Source organism: Strigops habroptila, chromosome 20 (assembly GCF_004027225.2).
Source record: "Strigops habroptila isolate Jane chromosome 20, bStrHab1.2.pri, whole genome shotgun sequence".
In the NCBI taxonomy this organism is placed as follows: domain Eukaryota; kingdom Metazoa; phylum Chordata; class Aves; order Psittaciformes; family Psittacidae; genus Strigops; species Strigops habroptila.
Window position 1 is genome coordinate 3933570 of NC_044296.2, and position 27743 is coordinate 3961312.

Consider the following 27743-nt stretch of genomic DNA (forward strand, 5'->3'; position numbering starts at 1 on the left):
TCCGCAGCAACAGCCCCAACAGAAAGGCTGTCCTGCTGGAAGTCTTTTTTGGTTTTGTTTTTAAAGCCAGCTAACACAAGAAATTTCTCAGTTTTTGTCCTCCCATCTGTACTGCTGTACCTAAAAGTGAAATGCAGGACACAGCGAAAACCACGGGCACAAAGCCATGGTGGAAATGTACCTGTGTTCTGGTTGTATCATTCTCGGATGTATAGAATCATAAAATCAGAGAATCAACCAGGTTGGAAAAGACCTTTAAAATCATCAAGTCCAACCGTTCCCAGCACTGCCAAGGCCACCACTAACCCATGGCACTGAGGCCTCGTCTACACAGTGAGTGAACACTTGCAGGGACGGTGACTCCAGCCCTGCCCTGGGCAGCCTGTTCCAATGCCTGAGCACCCTTTGGGGAAGGAATTGTTCCTCAGCTCCATCTAAACCTGCCCTGGTGCAGCTTGAGGCTGTTTGCTCTTGTCCCATCCCTTGTTCCTTGGGAGCAGAGACCAGCCCCCTCCTGGCTCCATCCTCCTGTCAGGCAGTTGCAGAGAGCGAGAAGGTCCCCCCTGAGCCTTCTCTTCTCCAGACTAAAGCCCCCAGGTCCCTCAGCCCACATCACACTTGTGCTCCAGGCCCTGCACCAGCTCCGGGGCCCTTCTCTGGCCCCACTCCAGCACCTCAGTATCTTTCTTCATCTGGTTCCTGAGTGAAAAATCAGCTGGATTTTAGTTTGTTATTCTGAAAATGGGTTTGGTTATGATGGCAATTTTATTGTTTTGGTCATAACTGTCAAGTTCAGCACTGAGAATGTTTGTCTGCGGCCTTTGAGGGTTGATTGCAGGTTGCAATAACAATCTGAGTCACAGCTAGGGAACAATTCTGTCCATTAGCCACTCTCATGTTTTAAGCCCAGTTGGCAACTCAGCACCATGCAGCCGCTCGCTCACCCCCTGCTTCCCCTCTCCCTGGATGGGATGGGAAGGAGAATCACAGGAATGTAAAACCCACGGATGACCAGGGGCTGGAACACCTCCCATATGAAGGCAGGCTAAGAAAGTTGGGGCTGTTCAGCCTGGAGAAAAGAAGATGCATGGTGACCACAGAGCAGCTTCCAGTGTCTGAAGAGGGCTACAAGCATGCTGGAGAACGTGCGGCCCCTGCTCCCACAGCCTAAGAGCCAGGACAGAAAGCTGGTGCTGAGTCTCTTCTGCACACGGTGAGCTCCACAACAGTGCCACCAGCATTGCTCTCGCTCCTCGCTTTCCCACCTAGAAGTCCAATTGCTTGCAACCTCTACGGTGCCTGCTCCCAGCCATCCTGCAGCACAGCACATAGAGCACGAACGTCCGGCCCCTGCTCTCACAGCCTAAGACACAAAGAGTGTTTTCTTTAAAAAAAAACCAACCCCACAACATTGTTTTCTTAGTTTATTATACATACTTTTACAATGGCTTAAAGTAAGGCATAATCCAGCTGGCTGAAGGTTTCAGTAAAATGTCTCTGTTGCTTTTATTAGTAATAACTGGTTCAGATTACTGCTGGCAAAAGTAACATAGTCCATTAAAGAGGAGATTAAAAAAGAGATCTCTTTAGTACTACTCTCTTCCGTTAGGGTAATTCATAAACCAAATGTAGTGCAGGCCTTCGGACTCAGGAAGCCTTTTAAGAAGTTCACCGCTGAATCAACTTATCGTCAGGGCTTGAAGTTTTAAGCAGAAGCTGGTAAAACTCTGAAGCCATAGTGTGGTTTTTACAGAAAGCATTTCGCATTCTAGAGAAAGGACAGTATCCACCCAACGTGAAACAGAAACAGAAGTTATCATCCAAAAAGCACAGGGTAAAGTTTTGGAAGACGTAGCCAAAAAGACAACGGCAGAAACTTAACAGCCAGACATCACAAGTGACTCCAACTCAACATGCCAATGGAGACTTCTAATTTAAAAGCATCACCTCTGATCATGTCACTATTAGGATACTCTTCTAAATGACATTTTGGGCCCTCAGATACTCTGAAGAGTCTATCTCCCATGCCATTTGGAATCATATTCTAGGATCATAGAATACTTCAAATTTCTCTTTCAGTTTTAATGTGAAGTGTTTGAGGCTTTCTGGGATTGTATCTTAAGCGTAGAACAGACCAGACACCTTTGACAAAACCAAATGTTCTTGGATGGAATAATCTACAAATCGTATCATCCCTCTACATGTACTAAGACTCAATCATGTTATACAAGAAAATGCACTATTTCAGGTACATAAAATAAGACCAGATGCATCCCAAAAAGTTTTAAATTCACAAATTTAGTCCTTCCCAATGTCATGTAGCAAGAGGTGCAAAATAACAGGTTAGAACACAGCCTCATTCCAGAGCCTCACAGGTCATGCTTTGGCTCCTCTTGGGACAAAGACAAAGCATGACTGAGGCAGTTACTGAGGAGCAAGCAAGCTTTAAAATCACAACTGACTGTAGCACTGTATGTGTTCCCTTGGGAATAAAATCACCAGATTATTTTCTTCAGAACTAGAAATCACAATTCCATCCCTTAAATCAGTAACAAGCAGTAGCTCAAACCCCCAAACACTTGGACTTTTACTGCTTTAATATTTTCCTAACAAAAATACTGCCTGTTAAACTTAGGATAGTACTACTACCTATTTTCTTACCTATTTGGCTTGTGTTTTATTCCTATAACATTAAACATTCCTAATATGCTTTTGCTTCCAGTGTTCTGTGACAAACACCGTCCCTGGAAGTGTTCACAAACCATGCAGACGAGGCCCTTAATGACATGGTTTAATGGTGGCCTTGGCAGTCCTGGGGTAAAGGCTGGACCTGATGATCTTAAAGGTCTTTTCCAACCTGGTTTATTCTATGATTCTGTGACTGTATTTTCAGAACAGCCCCTAGAGTTCACACAAGTGCTTAGAAAGCTTCCTGCAGCTCCATTCATCCTGCCTTTTAAACTAAACTAGTAACTAACCCAGGTACCTGGAGTAAAAGACAAAGACAAAAACATTAAGAGATGCATTTAATGCACCATGGTAGTATAAATCCGTTCAGAGGCTGGTAACTAAACCATTCTCTGCATTTCCTGAATGAGTTTATACTAAAGCATTCCCTTATATCAATGGTTTTGACAAGTAGGGAAAAAGTAAAGGTGACAATAGGGAAAGTGCTAAAAAAAACCCCAAAACCCTATTATGTTTCTCTCAATTAAGCATTGTAGCAGACTTGTTCAATGCTTTTCCTCCATGTGAACCTACACTATGCTAAAGCAGCAAAATAGCCACACAAGCACAGAGTACTGTGTAAATAAACTTGTAATACTACCTTGCTATAGAGAAAATGGAACAGTCAGAGGCATTCCCTAATGAAATGAGCATTGAAATCCATACATCAGAACCCTTGTAGAGCACCATATTTCAGAAAGATGTTTGAATTGTATAGCTGTACTGAAGCTGGAGGCAGAACATTCGTTGTTGGATTTGATGATCAGACTCCCAGTGAGGTTCCTCAATGAACGCAAACACTACTAAACCAGTCCTAAATACATACTGGTTTTACATGGATATGTTTGTGAGGGAAAAGGAGTTCTTATCACTGTTTATTCCAGCTGGTTTTGCTCTGTATTTATGCCTTTGCTGTCACCGTTGTCCTTATTCTGACCAGCTGGTTCCTCCTCACTCTGTGCCATAGGAATTTGTGACTGGTCCCTCTTTGTGTCGGTATCAGCCAGCTCCTCTGCAGCTGAGGTGGGGCCATGCAGCTCCTTCACGTGGAGGGTAGGATTGATCATTTGCTCTGTGTCTTGTTGAGAGGCTGGTACACTGCTATCTTTGGGTAGCTCAGGGCAGTTGACAGGAGCTATCACCAAGGGAGGCTGAGGTAGGTCTTTCTGTAAATGGAAAATCACAGTCAGAATGATGGAAAGCAAGAATTACAGTGCCAGGTATCAGGAGTGATGGTCACACAAGATGAAGATTAAACGTCCATCGTCTCCATTATCATTGCGGACACATGCATAGTTATCCTGTCTTTGTGTTTTATAGTACACAAGGGGATTTTTCTTCCAGAAATGTGTTTAATTGCCTTCTGCTTGATTATTCCCTGCTGATTTCAGATGCTGATTATGCAGGAAGAGGCAAAGAGCACTTTGGCACTTGGTCACTCTCTGGTTTTGCCCACACCTTTACTCTCAATGTACAACAATTGACAACTTTCCCATCACATTTCAAATGATCTCAAATATTTTTCCAACAATTACATTCAGTTCTCTAGAGGAAAGTTGTGAAGTTTATCACAAATAGTTGAATAACAAAATAAATATTACTGGGGGGGGGGGGAACCTCTAGCTCAATAGATTTGCCCTTCAGGTAATTATTCAGAATCTAGAACTATGCATCACAATGGAAATCATTCTTTTTGGAATCAAATTCATTTCACTTATGCCCACAGTGAAACAAAGTGATAATTTACTATATTGAACTAGATTTCTACCTTCATAAGCAGCAGGCTGTGAAAAAACACATGAAGACAAATATTTTAAGGATATATTTACTATCGGAAATCATTATTTTAATACTTAATAATAGTAATTTCAACGTAGATCAAACGAGTAAAATTATGTCCCAATCCAGAAGGACAGACAAGATCTGCTTTACTTTTCACTAACCAGTTTAAGTGGCCATAAACAGTAAAAAAATAAAACCTTCCTGAGGCAAAAAGAAGTATGTAAAAACGCAAAGGATCAAGCAAAACAATAATCTTTGGTTTGGTTTGATAATACTGCAATATTTTACTCAACTTTAATTCTAGTTAGGTTTTTATAATATTAGTATTTCTTGAAGACACTCATATCAAACTGGTATTCACCGCAAAGCCGCTGCCCGTCCAGAACATTGCAAGCTCCTTCCTCCAAAAAGCCACAGCAAAGCTTATGAAGAGGGTACAGGGCACCAAGTAGAGGAGAGCAGGTTGGCCCATCTGCATCATTGCCAAGGCAACAAAGGTCATAAGGAGGCCTAAGCCATATGCTGAAAGGAAATAAAACCAGCAAAACCCAGTTATTCAGGTAGAGCTTTGCTCAAGAACAACTAAATCATTAGCTAGATGAGCATCCTAACAGGAACTTTGTTCAAGTAATATGTAAAACAACATCTTCAGTATTTTCTCAGGCCTCTTTAGACACAAGCATTATACACGCAATGTAAACCTGGAGTAGTGCTTTACTTAACAGAGATACTACAGTCTTTCTATTGATAATAACATATAGTGTGGTTGGCCTAGGCCATACTGTGCAATTAAATAATTTCCTTATGCATTTCGAGAACAGCAAAATAAACAAATGAAATCTATATTTTTTATATGTATATAAAATATAGGGGGGGTCCTATATATTAAAATATATTCACATTTATGAATTCAACAGATACAGTTATAACATATGCTGTTTGTTTGGCTTGGCTTTGGCTGTTTCTTACCACCCTGCAGCATCACAAAACCAGACAAAACCAACAACAAAAGAAAAACAAAACCAAGCCAGCTGTATGTTACAATTTTCTACTACATTCTATTTAATTTTTGCACATATTCTGCAAATATTACTAAGTAGAACAGAAGCAGCTAGGATCTCAGGTTGGAATTATTTTCAATTACATTTTCAGAACAACAAACTAAAATCCAGCTGATTTTTCACTCGGGAACCAGATGAAGAAAGATACTGAGGTGCTGGAGCGGGGCCAGAGAAGGGCCCCGGAGCTGGTGCAGGGCCTGGAGCACAAGTGTGATGAGGAACGGCTGAGGGACCTGGGGGGGTTTAGTCTGGAGAAGAGAAGGCTCAGGGGGGACCTTATCGCTCTCTGCAACTGCTTGACAGGAGGATGGAGCCAGGAGGGGGCTGGTCTCTGCTCCCAAGGAACAAGGGATGGGACAAGAGGAAACGGCCTCAAGCTGCACCAGGGCAGGTTTAGATGGAGCTGAGGAACAATTCCTTTCCCAGAGGGTGCTCAGGCATTGGAACAGGCTGCCCAGGGCAGTGCTGGAGTCGCCGTCCCTGGAAGGGTTCACACACTGTGCAGACGAGGCCCTCAGTGCCATGGGTTAGTGGTGGCCTTGGCAGTGCTGGGGAATGGTGGGACTTGATGATCTTAAAGGTCTTGTCTTTTCCAACCTGGTTGATTCTATGATTAGAATATTCAGCAACTTTTTGCAGTTTTTGAGAAATGTTTTTTTTTCAGGGCACATTATGTTATTAGTGAGAGCTCCATATATCTAGTTGAAGTATTTCTTCTTGTGACTTAAGTCCATTGCCTCGCATCTTAACCCTGCGTACCTGTTACAAAAGTCTGTCTTGGTCTTCTCTGCATCCTCGCATTAGGTAGCTGCAGACAGCAACAGAATCTCCTCTTTGCCTTCTCTTGTTTTAAAATCATATGCTCCAGCCCTCAGCCATCTTGATGGCATCCACTGGATTTACTCTAGTATGTCAATGTCTGTCTTGTACTAGGGATCCTGGTTAAGATTCAGCTGCCAAATTGAGGGGAATACTCACTTCTCTCATATTGCTGGCTCAATCTTGCTAACACAGCCCTGTATGTGGTTAGTTTTCATCACTGCAGTAGTACACTGCTAACTCTTCATCAATACAACCTTTTCCCATCAATTTTCTGTTTTGAAAGTACCAGGTAAGGCAAGAGTTTAAGTATACACAAGAGGAAATTATTTGGTACAGTGAAATAAAGGCATCTCTCTAACCCTGCTCTAAGTCTCCAAGAACTGAGCTATCTTTTCGAAAGCAGAATAACTGCTTTTCTAAAGCAGTTTTCCATGAAAATTTTTAATTACATTAACTGCAAGTATCTTAAGCCTTTGATAGCATAAACACTTTGTAACAAAGCCAGAGATCTCTAAGTCATCTTTAAGTCCATGGCATGTAACTTTGTAGATTCTACAGACTAAAGAAGAAAACTAATTTAGTGGTGTTAAAGCCATCATAATGCAATTCATTGCATCCTAAGTCACAGATTTTTACAATACATAAAAAGTAAAGTCAAAGGAAGCTATTCCTGAACCTGAATTCTCATATGCAATAAACTCAAAGATTCATGAATGAAGAAACAGGGCTTGGAGCAACCTGCTCTAGTGGAAGGTGTCCCTGCCTGGGGCAGGGGCTTGGAACTGGATGAGCTTTAAGGTCCCTTCCAATCCAAACCAATCCAGGATTCTAAGAAACCAGAAGGAGCAGCTAAACATCTATAAAGATAGTGTAGATGTAAGGGCTATAGTGAGACAACCATGGTAACAAGAAGCTCCCCTTATCTTACATATAGCAGGAAAGCTCATTTTCCAAGCTCAGGAAAATGACATCAGATACCTTGGTGATGGAGTGTCTAACCTGGAAAGTACTTTGCTAACAAATTTCTGTTTAATAATAAAAGGAGAAGAATATGTAGTTTGAGATTGATGGCATGTTTTTAAAGGGAGCAACCCCTGTAGATACTGTGTTGAGGTGTCACTGTTATACATACCTATGGTGCAGGCTACAAAATACACTCTGGATGACTGCACCTGAATATCAAATCTATGGCAATAGGCGACCAGTAAGCCTGGGAAAGGAAAGAACAATTACAACATGCTTTCAACCCGTTCATGCATTAAGATACACAAAGCCATCAAATTATTGAGGAACTTCTAAGATTTCCCCCCCCCCCCCAAGCCTGACGTGGGCACCCCAGTGTTTAAGTATTATGAGAGCACCATGCAGGAGGCTGCACAGCCTCTAGAACAGCCCAGTATAACAGAAGCACTCTAATAATCAAATTAAGATCTACAAATACACAGATCCTAAATAAAAAACATCATCCCATTCCTAATAAACAGTTGTAAAAATAGTGTTCACAACACAAATAAGATTAAGTTCATCCCTTCCAGCTCCTAGTAAAGACAGTAGAAATTTATGGTTAATGTCTATGCCTATTACAGGTTAGAGGGGACAAAACCAGGGATGACACAGTTCCTGTTTCCCAAAAAATACAAAAAAATAAATAAATAATTTCACAGAAAGAATGTGAAAGCCAGAGGTGCAAACTTGTTTTCACCTGCAGTGATGCCAGGCATGCTTCTACATACTAGCTAAAGTCAAAGGTGAGAGGAGATGTGGTAGAAACTCTGGATGTTGAGTGACTAACAAAATGATGACACTTTGGGTGGTCAGATATGTGTGTACTCAAATCATGGGCAAATAGACAAATCATTTCCTCTATCACCGTACTACTAAGTATGTTTTATACTATAAAATTAGTTGCTAAACCAACTCTGGAGATTTCTCTACATTTCTTGACATCACTGCATGTGAAATTGAACCATAAGATTGATGTGCATTGAATTTCTTATGGAAAAAGGTGACTAGTGCAGCAGTCAAATCAAACTGCCCACCTGAAGCAGAAGTACAAAAGGTATAAACTAATATCACAGTGCAACAAGTAAAATTATTCACATGCTCACATGCTAAGCAAGAAATACCTGGAACTAAAATGTCTCCAAATCCTAGAAGAGAAAAAGGCCTGTCACACAGAGCCAAGGGTGAGGAGTTCAGGCGTGGAACCTTCAGGACCATTGGGAGCTTGGAATGAGAGACACATGCCTTATGAAAAGCTGTTTCCTCTACATACTGACACCATCTACTAGCACTTGCTCCTGAGTAGTGAAACTGCAGACTTCAAAATAAAGCAAATGTCTCTATTTTCTTTTTTCTTTTTATTTTACATTATAGATTCTCTGATTTTTTTTTCTTAAAATATTTTATTAATGCTCCTGACAACAACTAACACAATGTATCTAAGGTATGAGTAATGAAATACTTTCTAAAAACAAACCAAGAAGACCAAAGCTGTTGTGATGAACCACTAAAAGTCTGATTTGCCCCCTGTGTTTGGTACAGATTTCCAGAGAGGTCAGGAGTGCTTAGTCCCACATTAAATTCTTTTCAGATTGGCATCTCCATTTCAGCTTTGTGGTCTTTGAATTCTATAGAGAAGTTGAAAGTGTAATAGCTGGAAATTAGCGCCATTCTTTCAGTCTACATGTAGTACCTTTTCATGAGTGGAAGAATCAGTCGGACCTGCAGCCACCTCCACCATTATACTCTCCCCAGACTACAGGAAAAAAAGGGGGAAATTGTAAATCAGCACTATACTCAGCAGGTCTGGCATCATTTAAGAACACACTGTGAGCAGCAGGCACTAAAGAAGTGCATTACTTACCCTTGTTAGAAAAGGTGTGATAAATACAAAGAATACATCATACACAAAAAGAACCAGGAGGAGCAAGGTACAAGCCTGAAGGAAGAGACAAGATACTTGGTATTTACATCAGATGCAATAGTAAACAGCAAAGTAATAATTAGCAACTTAAGACTATTCAAGGCAAAAAGCTAACAAGGACTCAACCAAGTCAACGAGTTATTTTTCTTGATTCCTAAATATTTTAAATGGAAGAACTGGGTCTTGCATGCACCATAGAAAAGAAGGTAATTAAATTTGAGAACAAACCAAGCAAAAAAGCCCCCAACACCCAACAAAAAACAACCCCAAACAACAAGCCTCCCCCAAAACCTCTCACATACCACTTATTGGTCTACATCTTAGTCATTACTTCACTCTTTTCCAAACCACACGTGAATGGAAGTGCATTTCCAAGCCAATGTACTCCATTATAAGCAACTCCTCTGTTGAACTATATACAGGCAAACATCCTCTTTCTACATTTGTTTAACTTTTATACCTTAAATGTAGGCAGGCGAATTGTTTTCAACATATAAAGACAGAAAGCAATTCCTAAAGCATCTTGCAGAACCCAGGCCCACCTAAAGAAAGAGAAGAGCAACATTTTTGCAGGAAGCAGTAGGAAAACCAGGCCAAGCCTTGTCCTCACTAAGGACCTACTTGGACAAAAAACTATTAACATCCTTGTTGCCAGCATGGATTCACAAATGGGAAGTTATGCGTGATCAACCTGAATACCTTTGACAATTAAATGAATGGTAGATGAGGGGAGAGCAGTGGGGATATTGTGTATCTAGGCTTTAGTAAGGCTTTCCACTGAGAATGTCCCATAAGGTCCTCATAGAGACACTGATGAAGCACAGGCTGTATGAGCAGATAGTGAGGTGGAGTGAAAAGCAGCCAGACGAGCTCAGTGGGTACCAAAATATGAAGTACTGGGCTCCTTTGGCCTGAGTATGTGTGTACCCCTCCTTGTGTGCTGAGGGAAGCTTACACCTGGGCTGTTTCTTGATCGTGTTTTGCAGGTTAGGCATAGAAGTACCAATGCTCTTTGCTTTACTCTTGACTGTTAGAATCAAAGAGAAGTAGGATTTGAGATACAGAACATTAAAGTTTCCCTAAAATTGTCTAGATGCAGATGAGAGATTATGCTACTGTGATCAACACCTGAGCACTTGCTGATAAACTTTTGTGCAGGAGACACTCAGGACCACTGCAGCTTTGAGGCAGAAAATGGACTTCCTAGTCCCAAATATCCCAGGTTGGAATAGCTCTATAGTACTTCTGTACTACTCAGTCTGACACTTATTTCTCTAAAAGGTGTTTGAGAGTTGATACTTCCTGGATATATGAGTTCAGTCAGTGAATGATCCACAGCCTTAACACAGAAAATGGGCCCCACAAAAGCAGTAACAGGCATTCAAGGCACAAGCAAGACAGCTTTGGTACCATCAGCAGAAACACTAGCCAGCGTTTCAGTTCCAACAGAGAATCCCTGAGAGAGGGACCAAGATGATGAACATGTCATGTATGTTTGGGGAAACTGGAGCATCTGTGAGTGACATAAGGGGTTAAAAAAAGCCCCAAACCAACCCCCAACACCCTTCCCCCTTCAACCCCCCAAATTCTAACAAAAGTAGTAAGAACATGCTATAATTAGGTACTGGACATTGAGAATTATTTACTCATACCAGACAGTTGAGAGAAACTAAAGATCTGACAATCTTCACAGCTCTTATTCTCATGAAGAAGTTAGACAACTTGTGTCAAACTCTCCATGCCACTTCTGAAAAGCTGTCTTAAGCCAAAGAGATCAGAATATGGACTGAGACTCAGAGAAATTAAAGCTTAACAAGAGACAGTTGGCTGTAACTTAAACCAGCATGACAAAGATGAAGCACATAAGGAACAACTAAGAATTTCTGCCCAAGTCTCTAGTTTCTTTCTTATCACTCTACATCCTGGACAAGTTTAGGCTTCTATGGATGTCAGTTATCTATACTATAAAGCATCCTATAATTTCTAGCACAGATACTAAAGTATACACTTACTGATCTTCATTTCTGAAGACTCCCCAGACTACACTGACAGAGATACAAAATACTGCCAGCAGCAACATCCGGACCTGTGGCCGCTTGTGGAAATAAGGCAAGTTGTTGTTTGGGATTCTGAAAATGAAACACACCAAAGCTGCAGTTGTCTACGTAGTTACCCTCCTCCTTTAGAAACATTTTGAAGTATGAAACCACCTTGTAAATCCCACAGCTCCCCAACGTTATACAAAATTAATTCTGCCCATTAAAAATCCAGAAGTTGCCACATACCTGCACTTTCCCAAGGGGAATCTTCTTACAAAGGGTGACAGACAGCTGTAAAGACCAATTGAGGCAGCCAGGCAGAATATTCCTATGATAACATAGACTGGGAAAGAAAAAGTAGTAAGTTCAAGTAGGATAAGGTAAGACATGCTTTTTTACCATATCTTGACTGAATAAAGAACAGACAAATCAAAGAGCCTGACTGAGAAACAAGGCTTACATCTCACCAGCAAAACTTAAATTCAGATCCTTGAAATGATTGTTGATTAGATCTATGCTTTTTAAGGATCTAATTCTAGCTCATTTTACTCAGGTGTACTTGATACTTCAACAAATCAAGTGTTTCTCTTCTCATTATGAGTTTACATGAGCATTATAAGGCAACCTTTAAAATCACCCAGTAGCAAAATGAATTAATACAGATGAGATGCATCTTTCATAACTTCCTCAGAAATGTGATGGAAGATCCAGTGCATTAAGCTCTCACGTGCTTTTGTCAATCAATTTAATAAGCAATCAGTAGAAACTTATCATCTTTATAACAAAAAAAATTGATCCTGGATCCCATTACTTAACTTCAAATTGAACAATAATATAAAGACCAGTAGAGGTTTGAGAATACCTTTGATAAAATAAGAGGTGGAAGATATTAAATCTTTATCTACTTAATAGGCTTTAATGTTTGAAAGAACCTCTGTGATAACCTAATTCAACCTCTCTGAGAGCAGGTATAGAAATCTACTCAGTGGGTTTTCTTACAAGGTTTTAAATCATATTGGGATGAAGAAACGTGCCAGAAGACAACTGTTTCTTAATGATTTTCATAGAAAAAACATTCTTGAAATGATGGCAGCCTTGTGATATTGAAGATGTATCAGTACAAATACAACTTTAAAAGTACCTAAGTGGTCATAGAAGAAATAAAGGAGGATCAGCATTGAGCAGCACATCACTACAAACACACAGATCATTATGGGAGTCACGTCAACTGTTTCATCATCGTGTTTCTCTGTGCCATCATCACGTTTGTGCTTCATGTACCGCCTGAAAGAGTAACACGACTATAATCAGTCCCTTCCTTCTGCAACAAAATGGAAAAGGGCACTGAATCTTCAGTGAGAACAACACGGGGTTGGAAAACATGACACGGCACCAATGCCTGCACTGACTTCCACTCAAGTCAGCGAAACTCCACATTTCACGTGGATGTATGAATATCAGATACAATGTGATGCAAAAACCAGTAAGCACTGCATTAGTTTATCAAAAGCACTATTTTTCATCCACTAAGAACTCAACAGAAACCTGAAATACTGCAGAAAAATTTGCTGACTTCAGAAGAAATCCTAAAGTCAGGTTGCATATATAAAGCAAATGTTAGAACTAAGTGTGGCACAGGTGACCTCCTCCCCCCAACCTCCACCTACTGGCAAAAAATAACCATAAAATTTCAATCCAAGATTCACAGCAAACACAGCATGTGTTACCCATCTCTCTTACCCTTTGTTTTGCATCACACCAGTAAAACCAGGTTTTATTCCCTTTTTTACAAAGGATTTTTATGCTGATTTTTTGCAAAAGCCCTAACAGGAAGCCTGGAACTATCCAATTCTCCTTCTGAGCTTTGCAAATGTTTGGCTTTTTGACATGGTAAAATACTAAAAAACTCTCCATGCAAATTATACTCTGATCATTTCATCCAGCAACAAAGCCAACCCAAGGCCTTTCAAACATCACATCAGCATGTGATGTCTAACCACTTTGGTTAGACAGAGAGTCTCCAAACCTCATTGCAGAGCTACCAAGTGATCTTAGATAAATACCACATATTCTTTTTTCTGGGAAAGACACAGGAAAACTGACTTACTACAATCCAGGGACTCACTTTTTAACATCTCTGCTTCCTGCCCAGTAGCCTCCAATTGCAACAGTCCCCACAGCCATGACAAATATAATCACCATGTTATAGTCCAGCACAGGCTCATTTGGTGCATACAGCGCCCCTCTCACATGGGTGCCAAAATTCTGCGGAGGTAAATACAAGTTATGAATCACTTCCAAAAAGCTACCTTAGTAAAGGTTCAGTTATTTAGTTTTCACTAAGCAACCTCAGAATGGGGTTTTATTATAAATACTTAAGAGTAATCTATTTGCTCTACTATTAGTGATGTCCATTTCCAGCACCAGGCTCCATTTTATTCTGAAGGTGAGAAATAGCCTCCCATGAGATGTGGTTTTTTTCAATATATATTTTCAACATAATAATACAATCTTCAGTATTACAGCTCTCTACGGATTCAAAGCTCTTAAGATGGACTTCAAAACCTGTTGAGTGACTCATTTAAATGAGATAATATAAACCAGAGAATTTAGTATCAAGTTTACCTTGCGAATATCTAACATATCATTATAGCTGAGCAGAGCCACAGGAATATCAATCTCTTCATATTGACTCCTGTTACCCCCAGGAGGAACCTGAAAGACAGATCAGTCCAGGTAAGAATATATTCATTTCTTCTACTGCTTCCAAAAGGTTAAAGTTGGAAATTGTGTTTCTGTTAATTTGGGAAATATTCCAGAAAGGAACATAATGACAGCAAAAACTCAAAGTAAAAATGTATGCCTGCTTCCACTAAAATATAACTCAATAAAGACTGTAACAGCAGCAACCAAACTTCAAGCAGTACCATTTGCATATCGGGTTTTATGACTGATGTGTGCACCTAGTATTGACTAGAGTATTCAAAACCACCAATTTTACAAAATATGCAGTGGTGATGCTCCAGCTGAATCTAGAACACTGGATTCACTGTGATCTAGATCTCACTCAAGGCAGTAGTATGAGCCAATAAACCAACCTCCTTCTTTGATTCCAGTATTTCACATGACAAAAGGATAATTCTGAGCCCTTGACTTAAATGTTTCATGGGCTCTATGCAGCATTTCCTATTTAAATGAATACCTCCTCCTGCTTCATTCCTCATTCCTTCAGATGTATTATTTCCACACATAGCTGTGCAATGTATGTACACACATAAACACACACATATATTATTTATTTTAAAGAGGAGCATCAAATACCAGCAATAAGCACTGAAGACAAGACAATATCTAACATCAGAGGAGTATCAGCAATATAGAAAAGACAGAAGAAGCTTACCAGTCTCTCCTTACTAACAATCAGCAGCCCACGAGCTCCATTTATCTGAGCAAGCCTCACTTTCTCATAGAAGGTGCAATTCCCTCGCATCACCATGGGGATTTGATTATTAAATCCCCCATGAGGTACATCAGAAGAAGAACACAAAACAGATGCTGTCTGATTCTGCAGTTCCAAGAGTGACTGAAAATAAAGAAATTAGTTAAATGCATACATATAAAATTATAAAAGAAGTCAAGTGCAGAAACCACAGAGTTTCTAAAGGACAATTTAGAACTTTCAAGTAATGGAGTAATAGAGCACCCTTGGAGAAACTCGAAAGCTAAAACCAGTGCTGCCTTCTCTATAACGTAGGGTCCTGACTTGCTTCAACTTACTGTACAGAATTCTGCTGGTAATAAAGTTTGGGTTAATGCACTTGCATTTGTTTTCTTCAGCACTGCCGCTGTTCTGATGCATGCATCCAGGATGTAGGAGGAGTACAGCAAAGTGTAATTGCTAGGGCGGCACAGAGTTGCAGGCTGAGAGGATGTAGGCTATGAACAGCTAGAAACACAAACACAGGCTGGGGTAAAGTATAAAAGCATGGGCAACAAAAACAAGCTTCCATTTTGAAACCAATCATATCCAGTTAGCTGAGATTTTAGATCCTAAGCACCTGGATATCAGATTCTAAGCTGCTTCTCACTGCTTATAGTTCAGCAACATTGCATGCATGCCCCAATTCTTAGTGCTGGCCATCCTCAGACCCAACATCATCTACTCTGGAATGTTTACACAGAATCAGTCCAAAGACACTTCAAGGTTTTAGAAATAACACCAACACAAACTGTTCCTCACAAAACCCAAGCAACAACAAGCACCTTTGCCCAGTTCTATTTGCAAGTCACCTGGAAAATGCAAATATCTACCAAATAACTGATTCTTGGTGTGTCTTGTGCTAACAGAAGCAGGTCACAGCCTCACTCTTGTTAAGAGTTGAGCTGTTAAGTTTGAGAAGTGCCAGGGTAGAGTTTGAACCTGAAAAGCTGACCCATGTAACACTTCGTATCAGAAATCCACAGGTACATCATACAATACCAAATACCTGTATAACTGACTCTACTGATTTAAGAGTCAAGCTGTCACAGTAGCTCCAAGCTTCCAAACTGCTGTTGCCAACCTGGATCCTCCTTTAGAAACAGTAAAACATCTCTACATGCACCTGGTTGTCCAGGTTTCAGGAAAGCTTATCAGCCCTATCACAACACAAATGCAGAGTGAGCTCAGGTTGGTGCCTTGCACCACCTCAGTTAATAAACTGAACTGCTGAAGTACTAGAGGGAAGGAGGAGGGAGAATGTGGAAGAAGGGAAAGGCAGAGGGAGAGCTGAGGAAGGAAACAGGGATAGGCAAGGGATATAGCATAGGAAACCCAAGTGCTCTGTGGAAGGTAGATCAGAACCTGTTGAGTGCTTCAGTTTCAGTTCAATGCAAGCTCTTCTAGACTGTATTAGCTCCTGCAGAGCTACTGAAATATGTCACCAGTGACTTTTATGAGACTGGTTGAAACAAGATGTCTACATTATAGTCCCCAGCCCCCACAAATCCTGCAGTCTACAATGCCAGACACTCTGTGGAAGCCTGCCTGGATCCAGCCAATGGAGACCTGAAGTCTCTCAAACCAGCTTCATGCACTCCTGCATCCTCACTGCTGCTGTTGGAGCAAAGGGATACACTGTGCACATGGGCTGACTTCACCTTACACAGCGTCACATCAAGTGCAGAATTTATTAGCTGGGTCTACACAAGACAAAGGCAGCATCAGCATCTGAGCTATCTATGTATCTAGGGAGTAATCTAGATAACACACCACGGGTTATGAAGACTTGATTATACATTGATAAGAAACATTAATAATTCTGTGTAGCACTTAACTGACAGATTAAGAAATACAATGAATAAAACAGAGTATCAGGCAACCCCTCCATATCATCTCTCCTTTTAGGTGCTTATTCAATAGGTATTTGCTGATTTTATCATTCAGTGACAGTAACTTTTTCTCATGGAATAGAGTGAAGAATTGACTCAACTGTCAGCTCATACAGCTTTGGATAAAGCAGAGAAAGCTTGATACAATTTGTGACTACTTACTCTTGCAGTGGACAAAACTATGAACCACTGAGAAAGCACGAAAGGTCACAGTACAGTATAATAGCAAGGCCACGTGGCATCTCTTCATATCATACTGACATATAAAAACTCCTTTCCAACCCCAGGTAAGTGCCATTTTCATTTAATTGGTCACATTGCACAAAAGGAAGATTTTTTGTTTTGAACCAGAAATAGCTATTACCTTGGCATGCTGCCTGGAAAAGAATATTGCCATCATAGCACTGCCTAGGGTGATCTCAACAGACAGAAATAAGTAGAGCAAACAAAGTAGTTGTTTCAAATTCTAATAGTTCAAGTTAGAAATTAGAAATTTCCCTGTAACAAAGGCATTTTTGACCAAGTTCTTCTGCTTGGCCAGGTACTTACAGCTTTACCCAGATCCTGTGGCAAATGGGCCCACTGAGAGTTGAAGAGGATACAGTAGTCTTTTCCTTTGCTGCCCGGCATTTCTGAAAGGACATGTACCATCCCATACTCACAGTACACCTGAAAACATAACAAAAGATTCACAACAAGAATTTTAGAGCACATGAAACAGGAGAAGTGATGGGTGCAACTTGCTGCTGACTGCCCTGCTTTGTATTTTAAAGAAAACCAAAAGATTCCACAGTTTCAGTATCTGTGCAGGGAGTATAGTGGAATTTGTTACTATTTCCATCATACTTCAAACAAGTGCAGATGCATTATGAAGATTCCATGTACACACCAACTAGTCTAAGAATCAAATGAAACCTCACTGGATGCCTATAAAAAAACAAAACACAAAAAACCCCAAAACAATCCCAAACAACACAGCTACAATGGTACATATAAGCATATAAGCAGAGCAATAGTAGGAAACTGAACTACTGCAGAACAGATAAGAGACCTGCAGTCCTGATCCAGCTCTGGGGCAGCAGCACAAGAGGGACGTGGAGCTGCTGGAGCGAGGCCAGAGGCGGCCACGGAGCTGCTGCGAGGGCTGGAGCAGCTCTGCTCTGGAGCCAGGCTGAGAGAGCTGGGCTGGGGCAGCCTGGAGAAGAGAAGGCTCCTGAAGGGGAGACCTTAGAGCAGCTCCAGTGCCTAAAGGGGCTCCAGGAAACCTGGAGAGGGGCTTTGGACAAGGGGCTGTAGGGACAGGCCAAGGGGAATGGCTTTAACCTGGCAGAGGGGAGATTGAGATGAGCTCTGAGGCAGAAGCTCTTCCCTGTGAGGGTGCTGAGGCGCTGGCACAGGGTGCCCAGAGAAGCTGTGGCTGCCCCATCCCTGGCAGTGTTCAAGGCCAGGTTGGACACAGGGGCTTGGAGCAACCTGCTCTAGTGGAAGGTGTCCCTGCCCGTGGCAGGGGGTTGGAACTAAAGGAGCTTTAAGGTCCCTTCCAATTCAAACCATTCTGTGATTCTATGAATATCTGACCTGGCTGTCACTAACTAATCACATGTTTTGTTCCTGGTGGAATGCTGCCCATTCATCCCCAGCACACAGGATGAGGGGAGACCATCAGTTCACCAGCACCAGCAGGTTCAGATAACAAACAAAACAAAAAACCAACAAAGGAAACCAAACCCCCCCCCCTCCCATCTTATCCTTCTACCACTCACCTTCATGTTCCACTGCCCTCTACCCACAGACCCAACTCCTCCCTTCCCCTTCATCCTTGTCTGTTGCTGTCCAGCACTCTTTAACAAAACCAAGTCACTGACTTAAGACATGTTTAATTGCTCTATTGTTCAGATTTAGTTTTCCTCAAACAAATCACTTTGTTTCATCAGAACTGATGAAACCTTATTCTGGAGAGAAACACAATGTAATATCCCTAACCACTGCTGCTCCCGAATTAGACAGAAAGTTGTGATAGACTAATCTGTCAACATCTAGTTTAACATTCATAAACTAAACAGACTAATGAGTTGATAATTACACAGTTAAACTCTTAGAGATACATGTTACATGCAGAGAAACATTTGTCTCTCCAGGCAGCAGCTGAGAAACAAGATGCTAAAGATGACTGGAGGCAGCACCGAAGTTGTGTCTTGTTCAAAAATCCATTCAAAGAATCAATCATTCTAATTTCTCCCTCTTTATTTCAAACCCCACTACACAGAGGTTATCCTGCACCCCGAGAAGACACTTTTTGGAACACTGCAAAGAATTGTCCTTTAAACAGGAACAATCTCCACATTTTACTGACATTGTACTACAAGATACCAGTAAAGAAACATAATCCTAAAAGTATACAGGAGGTAGAGATTTTTATATTTAGCTCTTTTGCATATAATTGGTCTTCAATAACTCATGCAGCAACTTTGTTCCTTTTTTCACATCATTAGTGTTCATTAAGTGCTCTAAAACATATTCCATTGGTCCTGAAGCGTGCTTGGCATAGCAGGTGACACGGTTTATTCCAGTGCAGATTAAAACCACTTAAGCAAAGTGCAAGTTCACAAGATACAGCTATTTGTGGAGGAAGGGAGATACTATTGTGCATACGTGATAAGGAGAAAATGTGTTTAGCAAAACCCAGCTATTTGCCAAGGTGGACTTTTTAACTCCTATCTCAGCTATTTATCCAGAGCACCTAAACCCCTTCCAACGAAAGGAAGGCATAGCAAAAAATAATCCATTCTTATCATCTTGAATATTCCAAGAGTAACAAGCCACAGAGATCAAAATACAGACCCAGGCAAATGATCAGAAGAAAAGCATTCCCTGCTTCTTGTTACAGGGTCTGACTGGGCTGAAACAAGCAAACATTGAGGAGCTCTGTTTTGAATATTACATGTACAACCGCATCCAAACTCTTCAGGCAGCTTCCCAGGAGCAGCTCCCTGTAATCCAACAGTTTTATGCATTTGAGAAGCAATCAATCTATACAGCTAAAAGTCTTACATTTCTAAGATACAAACTACAGATCTTTAAAACAAGAGAATAAGTACAGGGTGTGTTGCTGCATTTGCATTTCAATAACCATCACTGGGACTCGGTAATAATCCCAAATGGAACACTGGGGAGTCTAATACACAATTATGCTTTCTGAGCCACTTAATGGATGTTCTTTAAAGAAGTATTAAGGGAGTAAAAGGTTCTTAATGTGAAATGCTCAAGATATTTTAGAAGCTCTGTGTTTTTGTGTGCCAAAAGCCTAGTGAAGAAATCAAGGATGAGAGGAATTAAAGGGGATATGAGCAGGGCTAAAAGCAGAAGAGGGTGTACGGAGCTTTACGAAGTCCATGGAGAATGTGGATTAACAGACATTTTTACAACGCGATTCTCACTTAGCATCAAAGCCTAGTTCTCAATTCTGTCAACAGCCACTACAAGATTGTTCTTGTCCTCCCACCTCAGCAGGCATCAGAGGTTCTTGTTTCAGTACCACAGAGCTTTGATGCTTCCAGTTTTGTTTTTATTTATGACACCAGATATCAGAGAACAAAAGCAAGTTCAAAACAACACAGCTGATGCACTGGGATGGTGGCAACGTTTATGATGGTTCTTAGTTCCTCGAGTTCATTCCATATGCTACATTAACCAGTAAGGCAATGTAAGCTGTGCAGACCCTACACCATGTTCCTACAACCCCAAAGGGCGTTCAGAAAACAGCAGCTGTTGCGGCAATACGGTGTTTTAGGATACTGGCTTCTTACAACACATATAATTTAGGAAGCACTGCAACAAGCTTCAATAGGAATGGACTTCCAAGCTTCAAATAACAGAATTAACATCTCCCAGTTAATTAGGGAATTATCCATTTTCCCTATAGGAATAAGGGGAGAGTGTTTGCAATTAAATATCATCGCCAACCAGGCATCCATATAAACAACAGCGCCCTGTCACAAACAAGACCTCTGCAAAGCTGGAACTCTGTAAGAATCCCAGCTTCATGAAGATTGTTGTACAATTAACACAAAAACAAAGTGTTTTATATAAAGCTGCAAAAGGTTTTCACACAACAGAAGTGTAAAGCCTGAGAGCACAACCTAACAGGCATCTGAGCCAATCTAATTGTGGCATTAAGAGCACACTTTTTTGCTCTGAACTTCATCAGACCCTTCCACTGCTTATTTAATACATTAAAAATGCAGAACACTCCCTGGTTTTTTTGCTAATTGTTTTTTTTGGCGATATTGGTGAATTAACAAGGCTCAGAGACAAGTTCTGGGGTTTGCAAGTTAAAAGATGGAAGAAGGAGGAATTCAGCTCACCCGTATTTCCAGAAACTGCAGTGAGAGTGACTGAGCCAACCCAGTGGCTCAATCTTGTTCCTTCCTCTCTGCCTCTGTCCCAAACTCACCTGGATGCCCCATACATTTTTTCTACTTTCCTTAGCTCTATCAGCTGATTCAGTCACCTGAATCTCAGAGAGATTTAACAGACACAAGGAGCTGTGTTCCTGGAAGAAGAAACCATAAGATTGGTGTTGTTCATTCCCACAAACAGCACCAACCAATTTGGAGACCATCAGCAGTGACAGCAAATTTGCACATAAAGAAAACACTTCTTCAAGAAGCACTGTACAGTGGAGAGTGTTTCATAGAATCACAGACAAGTTTGTGTTGGAAAGGACCTTAAAGCTCATCCAGTTCCAACCCCTTGCCATGGGCAGGGACACCCTCCACAGGACCAGCTTGCTCAAAGACCCATCCATATTCACAACACAACAATTCCGTGAGACTAAATTGTCAACCACCTCCTTAATTCAGAATTTCAGACAGTCTTTTCAAGTCTTTGGACCCTATGTCATAGAGTGCTCTGATTTTTAAATACACAAATCAACACCTCTATTCAATACTCTGCTGAAAGCTAGTATAGTGACCACCACCTAGATCCAACATGCTCACTGCAGATAATGTTACTACATTCTTCATTAGCCAAAGGCTGATAGAATCATGGAATGGTGTGGGTTAGAAGGAATCATGGTTCATCCAAATCTGGCTCCTCATCTGGAAAAACCTAAAGAGGGGTGTGATCTTATAAAACCGAGTACAATCTGCCCTTAGATCTTGCTTTGGTATCTGAGTCCTCAATTTTCATTTGACTTCCCTACCACTCTAACCATTCTTTCCTGGTATCGCTACCTCTCAGTTGTCCTGTAACAATATCAGAGAAACATGATGTGATTCTCCCCCCACTGCAGTCCTGTGTCCAGCTCTGGGGCAACAACACAAGAGGGACGTGGAGCTGCTGGAGCGAGTCCAGAGGAGGCCCCGGAGCTGCTGCGAGGGCTGGAGCAGCTCTGCTCTGGAGCCAGGCTGAGAGAGCTGGGCTGGGGCAGCCTGGAGAAGAGAAGGCTCCTGAAGGGGAGACCTTAGAGCAGCTCCAGTGCCTAAAGGGGCTGCAGGAAACCTGGAGAGGGGCTTTGGACAAGGGGCTGTAGGGACAGGCCAAGGGGAATGGCTTTAACCTGCCAGAGGGGAGATTGAGATGAGCTCTGAGGCAGAAGATCTTCCCTGTGAGGGTGCTGAGGCGCTGGCACAGGGTGCCCAGAGAAGCTGTGGCTGCCCCATCCCTGGCAGTGTTCAAGGCCAGGTTGGACACAGGGGCTTGGAGCAACCTGCTCTAGTGGAAGGTGTCCCTGCCCGTGGCAGGGGGTTAGGACTGGATGAGCTTTAAGGTCCCTTCAACCCAAACCAGTCTGCGACTCTGTGATATACATAAATGCTGATAAATCGCGGAGGGCACAAACACAGGCTGCAGCCTGAGGCACAAAAGACGCCGTTTTCTTTCCACCAGAACAAGCGGCCGCAACTTGCCCATTATCCCCTTCCAGCACCCTCCTGCTGTCGCCGGGCAGCCCCAGCTCTGCCCTGCGCCGTTACTGCCCATCAAAGGCGACTCTCAGACCGACACACACCGCCCGACCACCCGAGGCCTTCAGCACCACAGACCCCGCCAGACCCCGGCTTTACCCATCACCGTCCCCCGCCCAGCAGAGCTCCCCCTCTACCGGGGCACGACTCTCACGGCGCTCACCTGCGGCAGGAGCTGCAGGAGCAGCCAGACACGCAGCCGGGGCCGCCGCGCCGCCATGCCAGGCCCGCCGCGCCGCCGCCCGCTTTGTTTCCGACCGGGCCGGGCCGGGCCGGGCCCCTTCCGCACCGCGTAACCCAGCAACCCTTCGCGGAAGTCCCGCCCTGCGCTCGGAATTGACCAATGGGCTTCGCCGAGGGACGACGTAACTTCTGGCAGCGGCGAATGAAATGGCGAGTGGCGGCGGCGGCGGCGGGAGCAAGATGGCGGTGAGGAGGCTGTGGGGGCGCGGGGGGCTCAGTCCCGGGTTCCCTCAGCGCGGCCGGGCCCCGGCGGGGGGTTCGCGGCCGCAGAGCCCCGCGGTGCCGGCCCGCTGCCGTGCCCGGCACCCTGTCCGCTCGCTGTCCCTTTGGGCGCTTTCTGTACCCGCGTTCAAACCAGCGTGGTTAAAAAGGAGTCTGAGTTTATATGTGGTAAGGGGAGAGAGCGGGGAGGGTTCTTCTTAATGCAGGTTGCCTTTGCTCCTCTCTTTCAGGATAAGGAGAAGAAGAAGAAGGAGAGTATTTTGGACCTGTCTAAATACATCGACAAAACAATCCGAGTGAAGTTCCAAGGTGGGAGAGAAGGTGAGGCGTGTGCCTCTGCAGCATGGGGCTGACTGGGCTGTTTCTTGTCTCCTGTGTGGTGCCGTGCCTTTCTTGTAAAGAAAGACCATGAGTAGCGGGTGGTTCTTATTTGTTATTTACTGTTACCCATGTAAAAGCTTCTCTACTTTAACTTTGCCATTAGCCCCCGCCTGCGGTTTTATCGCAGCGTTTCATTCTTGCACCGTTCTTTAATCTTTTATTAATTGTCTTCAGCTATCATGTTTCTTTTAGCTGTTTTTTCATACTGCAGGGGTACACTTAAAGCAGCAAAGAAATGTTAATGGGTGTTATAATTAACTCACCTGTTATCCTTTTCATGTCTTAACATGCTAAATGTGCCCTGGAGTTCATAGAATCCCAGACTGGTTTGGGTTGAATGGACCTTAAAGCTCCTCCAGCTCCAACCCCTGCCATGGGCAGGGACACCTTCCACTAGAGCAGGTTGCTCCAAGCCCCTGTGTCCAACCTGGCCTTGAACACTGCCAGGGATGGGGCAGCCACAGCTTCTCTGGGCACCCTGTGCCAGCACCTCAGCACCCTCACAGTAGACTTCATCCTTGTTTCAATATATCTCACCATGTCTTCTCATCACTTCTGAGGCTCTTGTGTCACTATTCCCCCTTCTCCTCCCTTGCTGTGTGTGTGCACTTGTCCATCTCGATGCAGCTGGTAGTGCCACCTGCAGACCACTTGTTTGTCTCAAAGTTGGCAGCATGCTGTTAAAATCGTGTTAAAACTCCCCTGGGTCCTGATGCTTACGAGGTTGCTTGTCCTCTTTATTGATAAGTGGGTTTGGGGTTCACGTGGTTTTCTTTGTTGGTGGTTTTTTGGTGGTTTTGGGGCAGTTGTTAATTCCATTGAATCCACTGGTTTAGATTTTCGTCTCAAACAATTCACACCAAGTTCTTCCATGATGTTCATGTAACACTTGGGATTGTAAGAGTCTCTTGTTTCGTTTGGGCTGTTAGTGGTAATCAAAAAGTCTTTTTCATACTGGGACATCATTCTGTGTAGTCTTGTGATTTATTTAGTGACTAGGCTTGTGGAATCGTGGTCTGGTTGAGGACAAAGTGCTTGTCTGTTTGCAGAGCCTTTCTATGAAGTCAGTGCTTGTGTTAAAAAGCTGCTCCAGGAGGGCACCTGGAAGATGGGGTTTCTGAGGAAAGCACTTCAAAACATTACAATCTTGCCTTGTTTTTTGCCATACCCCTGTGCTAAGAGTGGTTGTTTAGTTTTGGGATGTTGGGTTTGGTCAGGTTTTTTTGGCTGGTGTGACTTAGACTCATTTGTTATGCTAAATAGTTGTAAAATATCCCTGAAATTTTCTGAGCACACAAACATTAGTGTTTTGAAGAGCATTTTGAAGAATTGGTTAAACCCCCCGTGAGTTCCAGTTGACAACACAGACAGGGTGCCCCTGCATTTGCACTTTGATGAAGAGGGCACTCTTTTGTGTCAGTGGTCTCCTTTGCTTGATAACCTTGATTGAAGGAGGGAACAGAACTGGAGAACTGAACCCGTTCTTCATGCAGTTTTGTGTTGCTGTATACCTGATTTTGGTCTCTGATCTTTTGTTTTATGTATGGTCTTCAATAGCAAGTGGTGTCTTGAAAGGATTTGACCCTCTTCTGAACCTTGTGCTTGATGGTACCATTGAATACATGCGAGGTAAGTAACCTGCTATCTGTATAAAGCTCCTTCTCCTCAACGCCCCCCAGGAAATGTTACAGCTCTGTGAGTGAATAACCAGCAACTGCAGGTTGACATCATCCAAACTAAGACATGTTCATGATAAGTAAGTTGTAAAGAAAGGGATAACAAGTTAGAATAAGCACATTCCCTGTGGTAGAACATTCTTGGTAGTGCTCACTTGAGCTCTTCTGTAACTCATTTGCCCCTCTTGTCCTCTAGAGCTTGAATAAAGTTGTATGTGTCTCGTCACATAAGGCAATTTCCTTTGCCTCTCTTTCTACTGCTGGAGGGTTGGCAGTTTGCCCAAAGCAGGAAAAGCATCTCAGCAAGAACTGGTATCCTACTGTCTTAAAATCTTCTGTAAATGCAGTATTTATGTTTCTGTGGAACTAAGTCTTCTACAGCTTTGTAGAGCTGATAGAACTTTCATATAATTTGGGGGTTTTCCCATCCAAAGATAAAAACTTCCATTTTTTCCTGTCTGAAACAAAATTTATCATATGATAGTACCGCATTTTTAAAGAGCATTCTCTTGCCTTCTAGCAAAGAAGCACCTGATGCTTTAATTTTGCTGTTAGAAGGGAGTTGTAGAAGATGTGTGGTGCATTTTTACTGAGTATATTGGCATCTAAAGGAGGGTGGAATTAGCTATTGCCGTGTTAAGGGTTTGTCTTTGTTTGGCTTGGTATGGGGATATGGTCTAGTGTGAGATGTCCCTGCCCATGGCAGGGGGTTGGAAAGAGATGATCTTAAGATCCTTTCCAACCCTATTCTATGATTATGTACTTTCTGCATTCTGAAGTCAGGGTCTCTTTCTGATTTGCATCAATCCCAAAATGTTTGCCTATAATGGCATTTGAAACGGGATCGGGAGCTTTTTTAATCACTTTTATGTATGCTTTTGGTTAGATGAATGAAAGGGCCTTTGAATTCTTTACAAGATACATGTTCTGCTTTGCATACAAAGCAAAGTGCTTCGTTGCTCACTGTGGCATGTACTAATCTGAAAATCAGCAATGTCCTGAAGACATCAGGTCTTACTGCTGCATCACTTCTATAGTCCATGTGTTCAATGACACAATGCACAGACACCTGGAAAAAGACCTGTATGTCTGTGCCTGTTGAAGTTGATGGAATTTGGTTTCTTTGACTTACGTTGCCATTTTAACTGTGGATCTCTGCTTTTCAGATCCAGATGATCAGTACAAATTAACAGAAGACACACGTCAGCTGGGACTTGTGGTCTGCAGAGGGACTTCTGTGGTTCTTATTTGCCCACAGGATGGGATGGAAGCTATTCCAAACCCTTTCATTCAGCAGCAAGATGGCTAGTGCTTTCTTTCTGTTGTCTCTGAAGACTTCAAGGGTGCAAATCATCAGAGAAAACTTAGTGTGTTGAGAAGCTTCCTGGTTTGGGGGGAGGGAGTTTGAATGTGTTTTTGTTAGTGTGAAAGAATGGTCAATTCTTATTTTTGTGGCTTTCCATAAACGATGTGAGGATGGGGCATGACATGTAAGAAGGAAGTTCTGAGTTCCCCCTTCCCAGTAAATGTGTAACTACACTGTTTAGAGCTGACAGGGGGTAATATATTGTCATGGAACTACCTGAGGCCCTCTTGATCTCGTGAGTTTTGAAACAACCACATAAAATTAGTAAAGAATGCCCTGAATATCGGTTATATCATTTACATTTTTAAATACATTAAAATGTATTTAAATTAATCTAAAGCCTAAATACATTAGAACATGGTTTTCTTCCTCTTAGATAGCAGTACTCAGCTAAGAAGCAATATGCTACAGTCTTCCTGCTGTTCAGTTCAGTCTCTTTTTGCCTGCTTGCTCCAGCACATGCAGGAAAAAGGCTCTTTTTGTATATACCTTGTCATCACCTTTACAGGCTATGTAGCTAAGAAGAGCTTTTCTAGCACTTGTTTCAGGCCTTGGGGGCTGTGATCTGTGTATCAGAAGGCTCCCACGTTTGTACAGAAGGACTGGACTAACTTCTAGGATGATTCTTGGCTAAACGACATGATGAACCTTGTGGAAGTACCTATTTGATACTCGGAATTTTAGGGGAAGAATATTTAAGATCCTAATGTTCAATTGTAGGCAGTGTCTGGAAATACTGCATATTTTTATATTGTAGCTATCCACTTGTGGTTCTGCTTGTTAGAACTTGATTTGTAAGTAAACATTTTTATTTCTTTTATACTGAAGAAATAACAAGATTTGAGGATTTTTTGAGTAAATAAATACAAATTAATCTGTTCCTAAATGTCTGGGCTTTAGTCTGAAAAAGTGCTCTACACCTGACACTGCAGTTCTCCTCAGCTGTAAATCTAATCACAGTTATTCAGGAGGGGCATAAACACAGCAAAATTAGGAGGGACCACATCAGAACCTGTGCTCCACTCTGAGACAGGAAATCAAAGAGAGATCACTGAGAGCATCTGGTCCCTTTTCTGAGGGCTCATGCATTCCTGGTGGGTGTTTTAAAGACTGCTGAATAGAGGATCTCATAGACTCACAGACGGGTTTGGGTGGAAGG

The 27743-nt window shown here is 42.3% G+C and overlaps 2 protein-coding genes across 7 annotated transcripts in view; one reads left to right on the top strand and one right to left on the bottom strand.

Annotated features, from left to right (window-relative positions):
- Nucleotides 1–1411: 1411 nt before the first annotated feature.
- The window catches only part of SPPL2B (signal peptide peptidase like 2B), a 33419-nt gene continuing 7087 nt past the window's right edge, over nt 1412–27743 (bottom strand). The window contains exons 1-15 of one of the 5 annotated variants that reach the window (XM_030509624.2): nt 22860–22989; nt 17277–17396; nt 14758–14940; nt 13983–14072; nt 13483–13622; nt 12499–12641; nt 11604–11700; nt 11331–11447; nt 9779–9860; nt 9259–9333; nt 9088–9150; nt 8519–8618; nt 7525–7602; nt 4803–5031; nt 1412–3893 (exon numbers count right to left, since the gene is read on the bottom strand). In XM_030509624.2, coding sequence (XP_030365484.1) covers nt 4850–5031; nt 7525–7602; nt 8519–8618; nt 9088–9150; nt 9259–9333; nt 9779–9860; nt 11331–11447; nt 11604–11700; nt 12499–12641; nt 13483–13622; nt 13983–14072; nt 14758–14940; nt 17277–17396; nt 22860–22916 — 1527 coding nt within the window. In that variant the 5' untranslated portion in view covers nt 22917–22989 and the 3' untranslated portion in view covers nt 1412–3893; nt 4803–4849. Of the gene's footprint in view, nt 3894–4802; nt 5032–7524; nt 7603–8518; nt 8619–9087; nt 9151–9258; nt 9334–9778; nt 9861–11330; nt 11448–11603; nt 11701–12498; nt 12642–13482; nt 13623–13982; nt 14073–14757; nt 14941–17276; nt 17787–22859; nt 22990–27743 lie in introns of those variants that run through there. The other 4 variants (XM_030509622.1, XM_030509625.2, XM_030509626.1 and 1 more) reach the window with 4 other exon arrangements.
- Nucleotides 23041–26966, top strand: LSM7 (LSM7 homolog, U6 small nuclear RNA and mRNA degradation associated). Of its 2 annotated transcripts, none has more exons than XM_030509629.1 (4): nt 23041–23125; nt 23392–23482; nt 25100–25171; nt 26385–26966. In XM_030509629.1, exons 1-4 carry the CDS (start codon nt 23087–23089, stop codon nt 26525–26527), a joined length of 345 nt encoding a protein of 114 aa, XP_030365489.1. In that variant the 5' UTR covers nt 23041–23086; the 3' UTR covers nt 26528–26966. The 2 variants fall into 2 exon arrangements, with proteins under 2 accessions (XP_030365489.1, XP_030365490.1); XM_030509630.1 differs by having other exon boundaries at nt 23392–23470.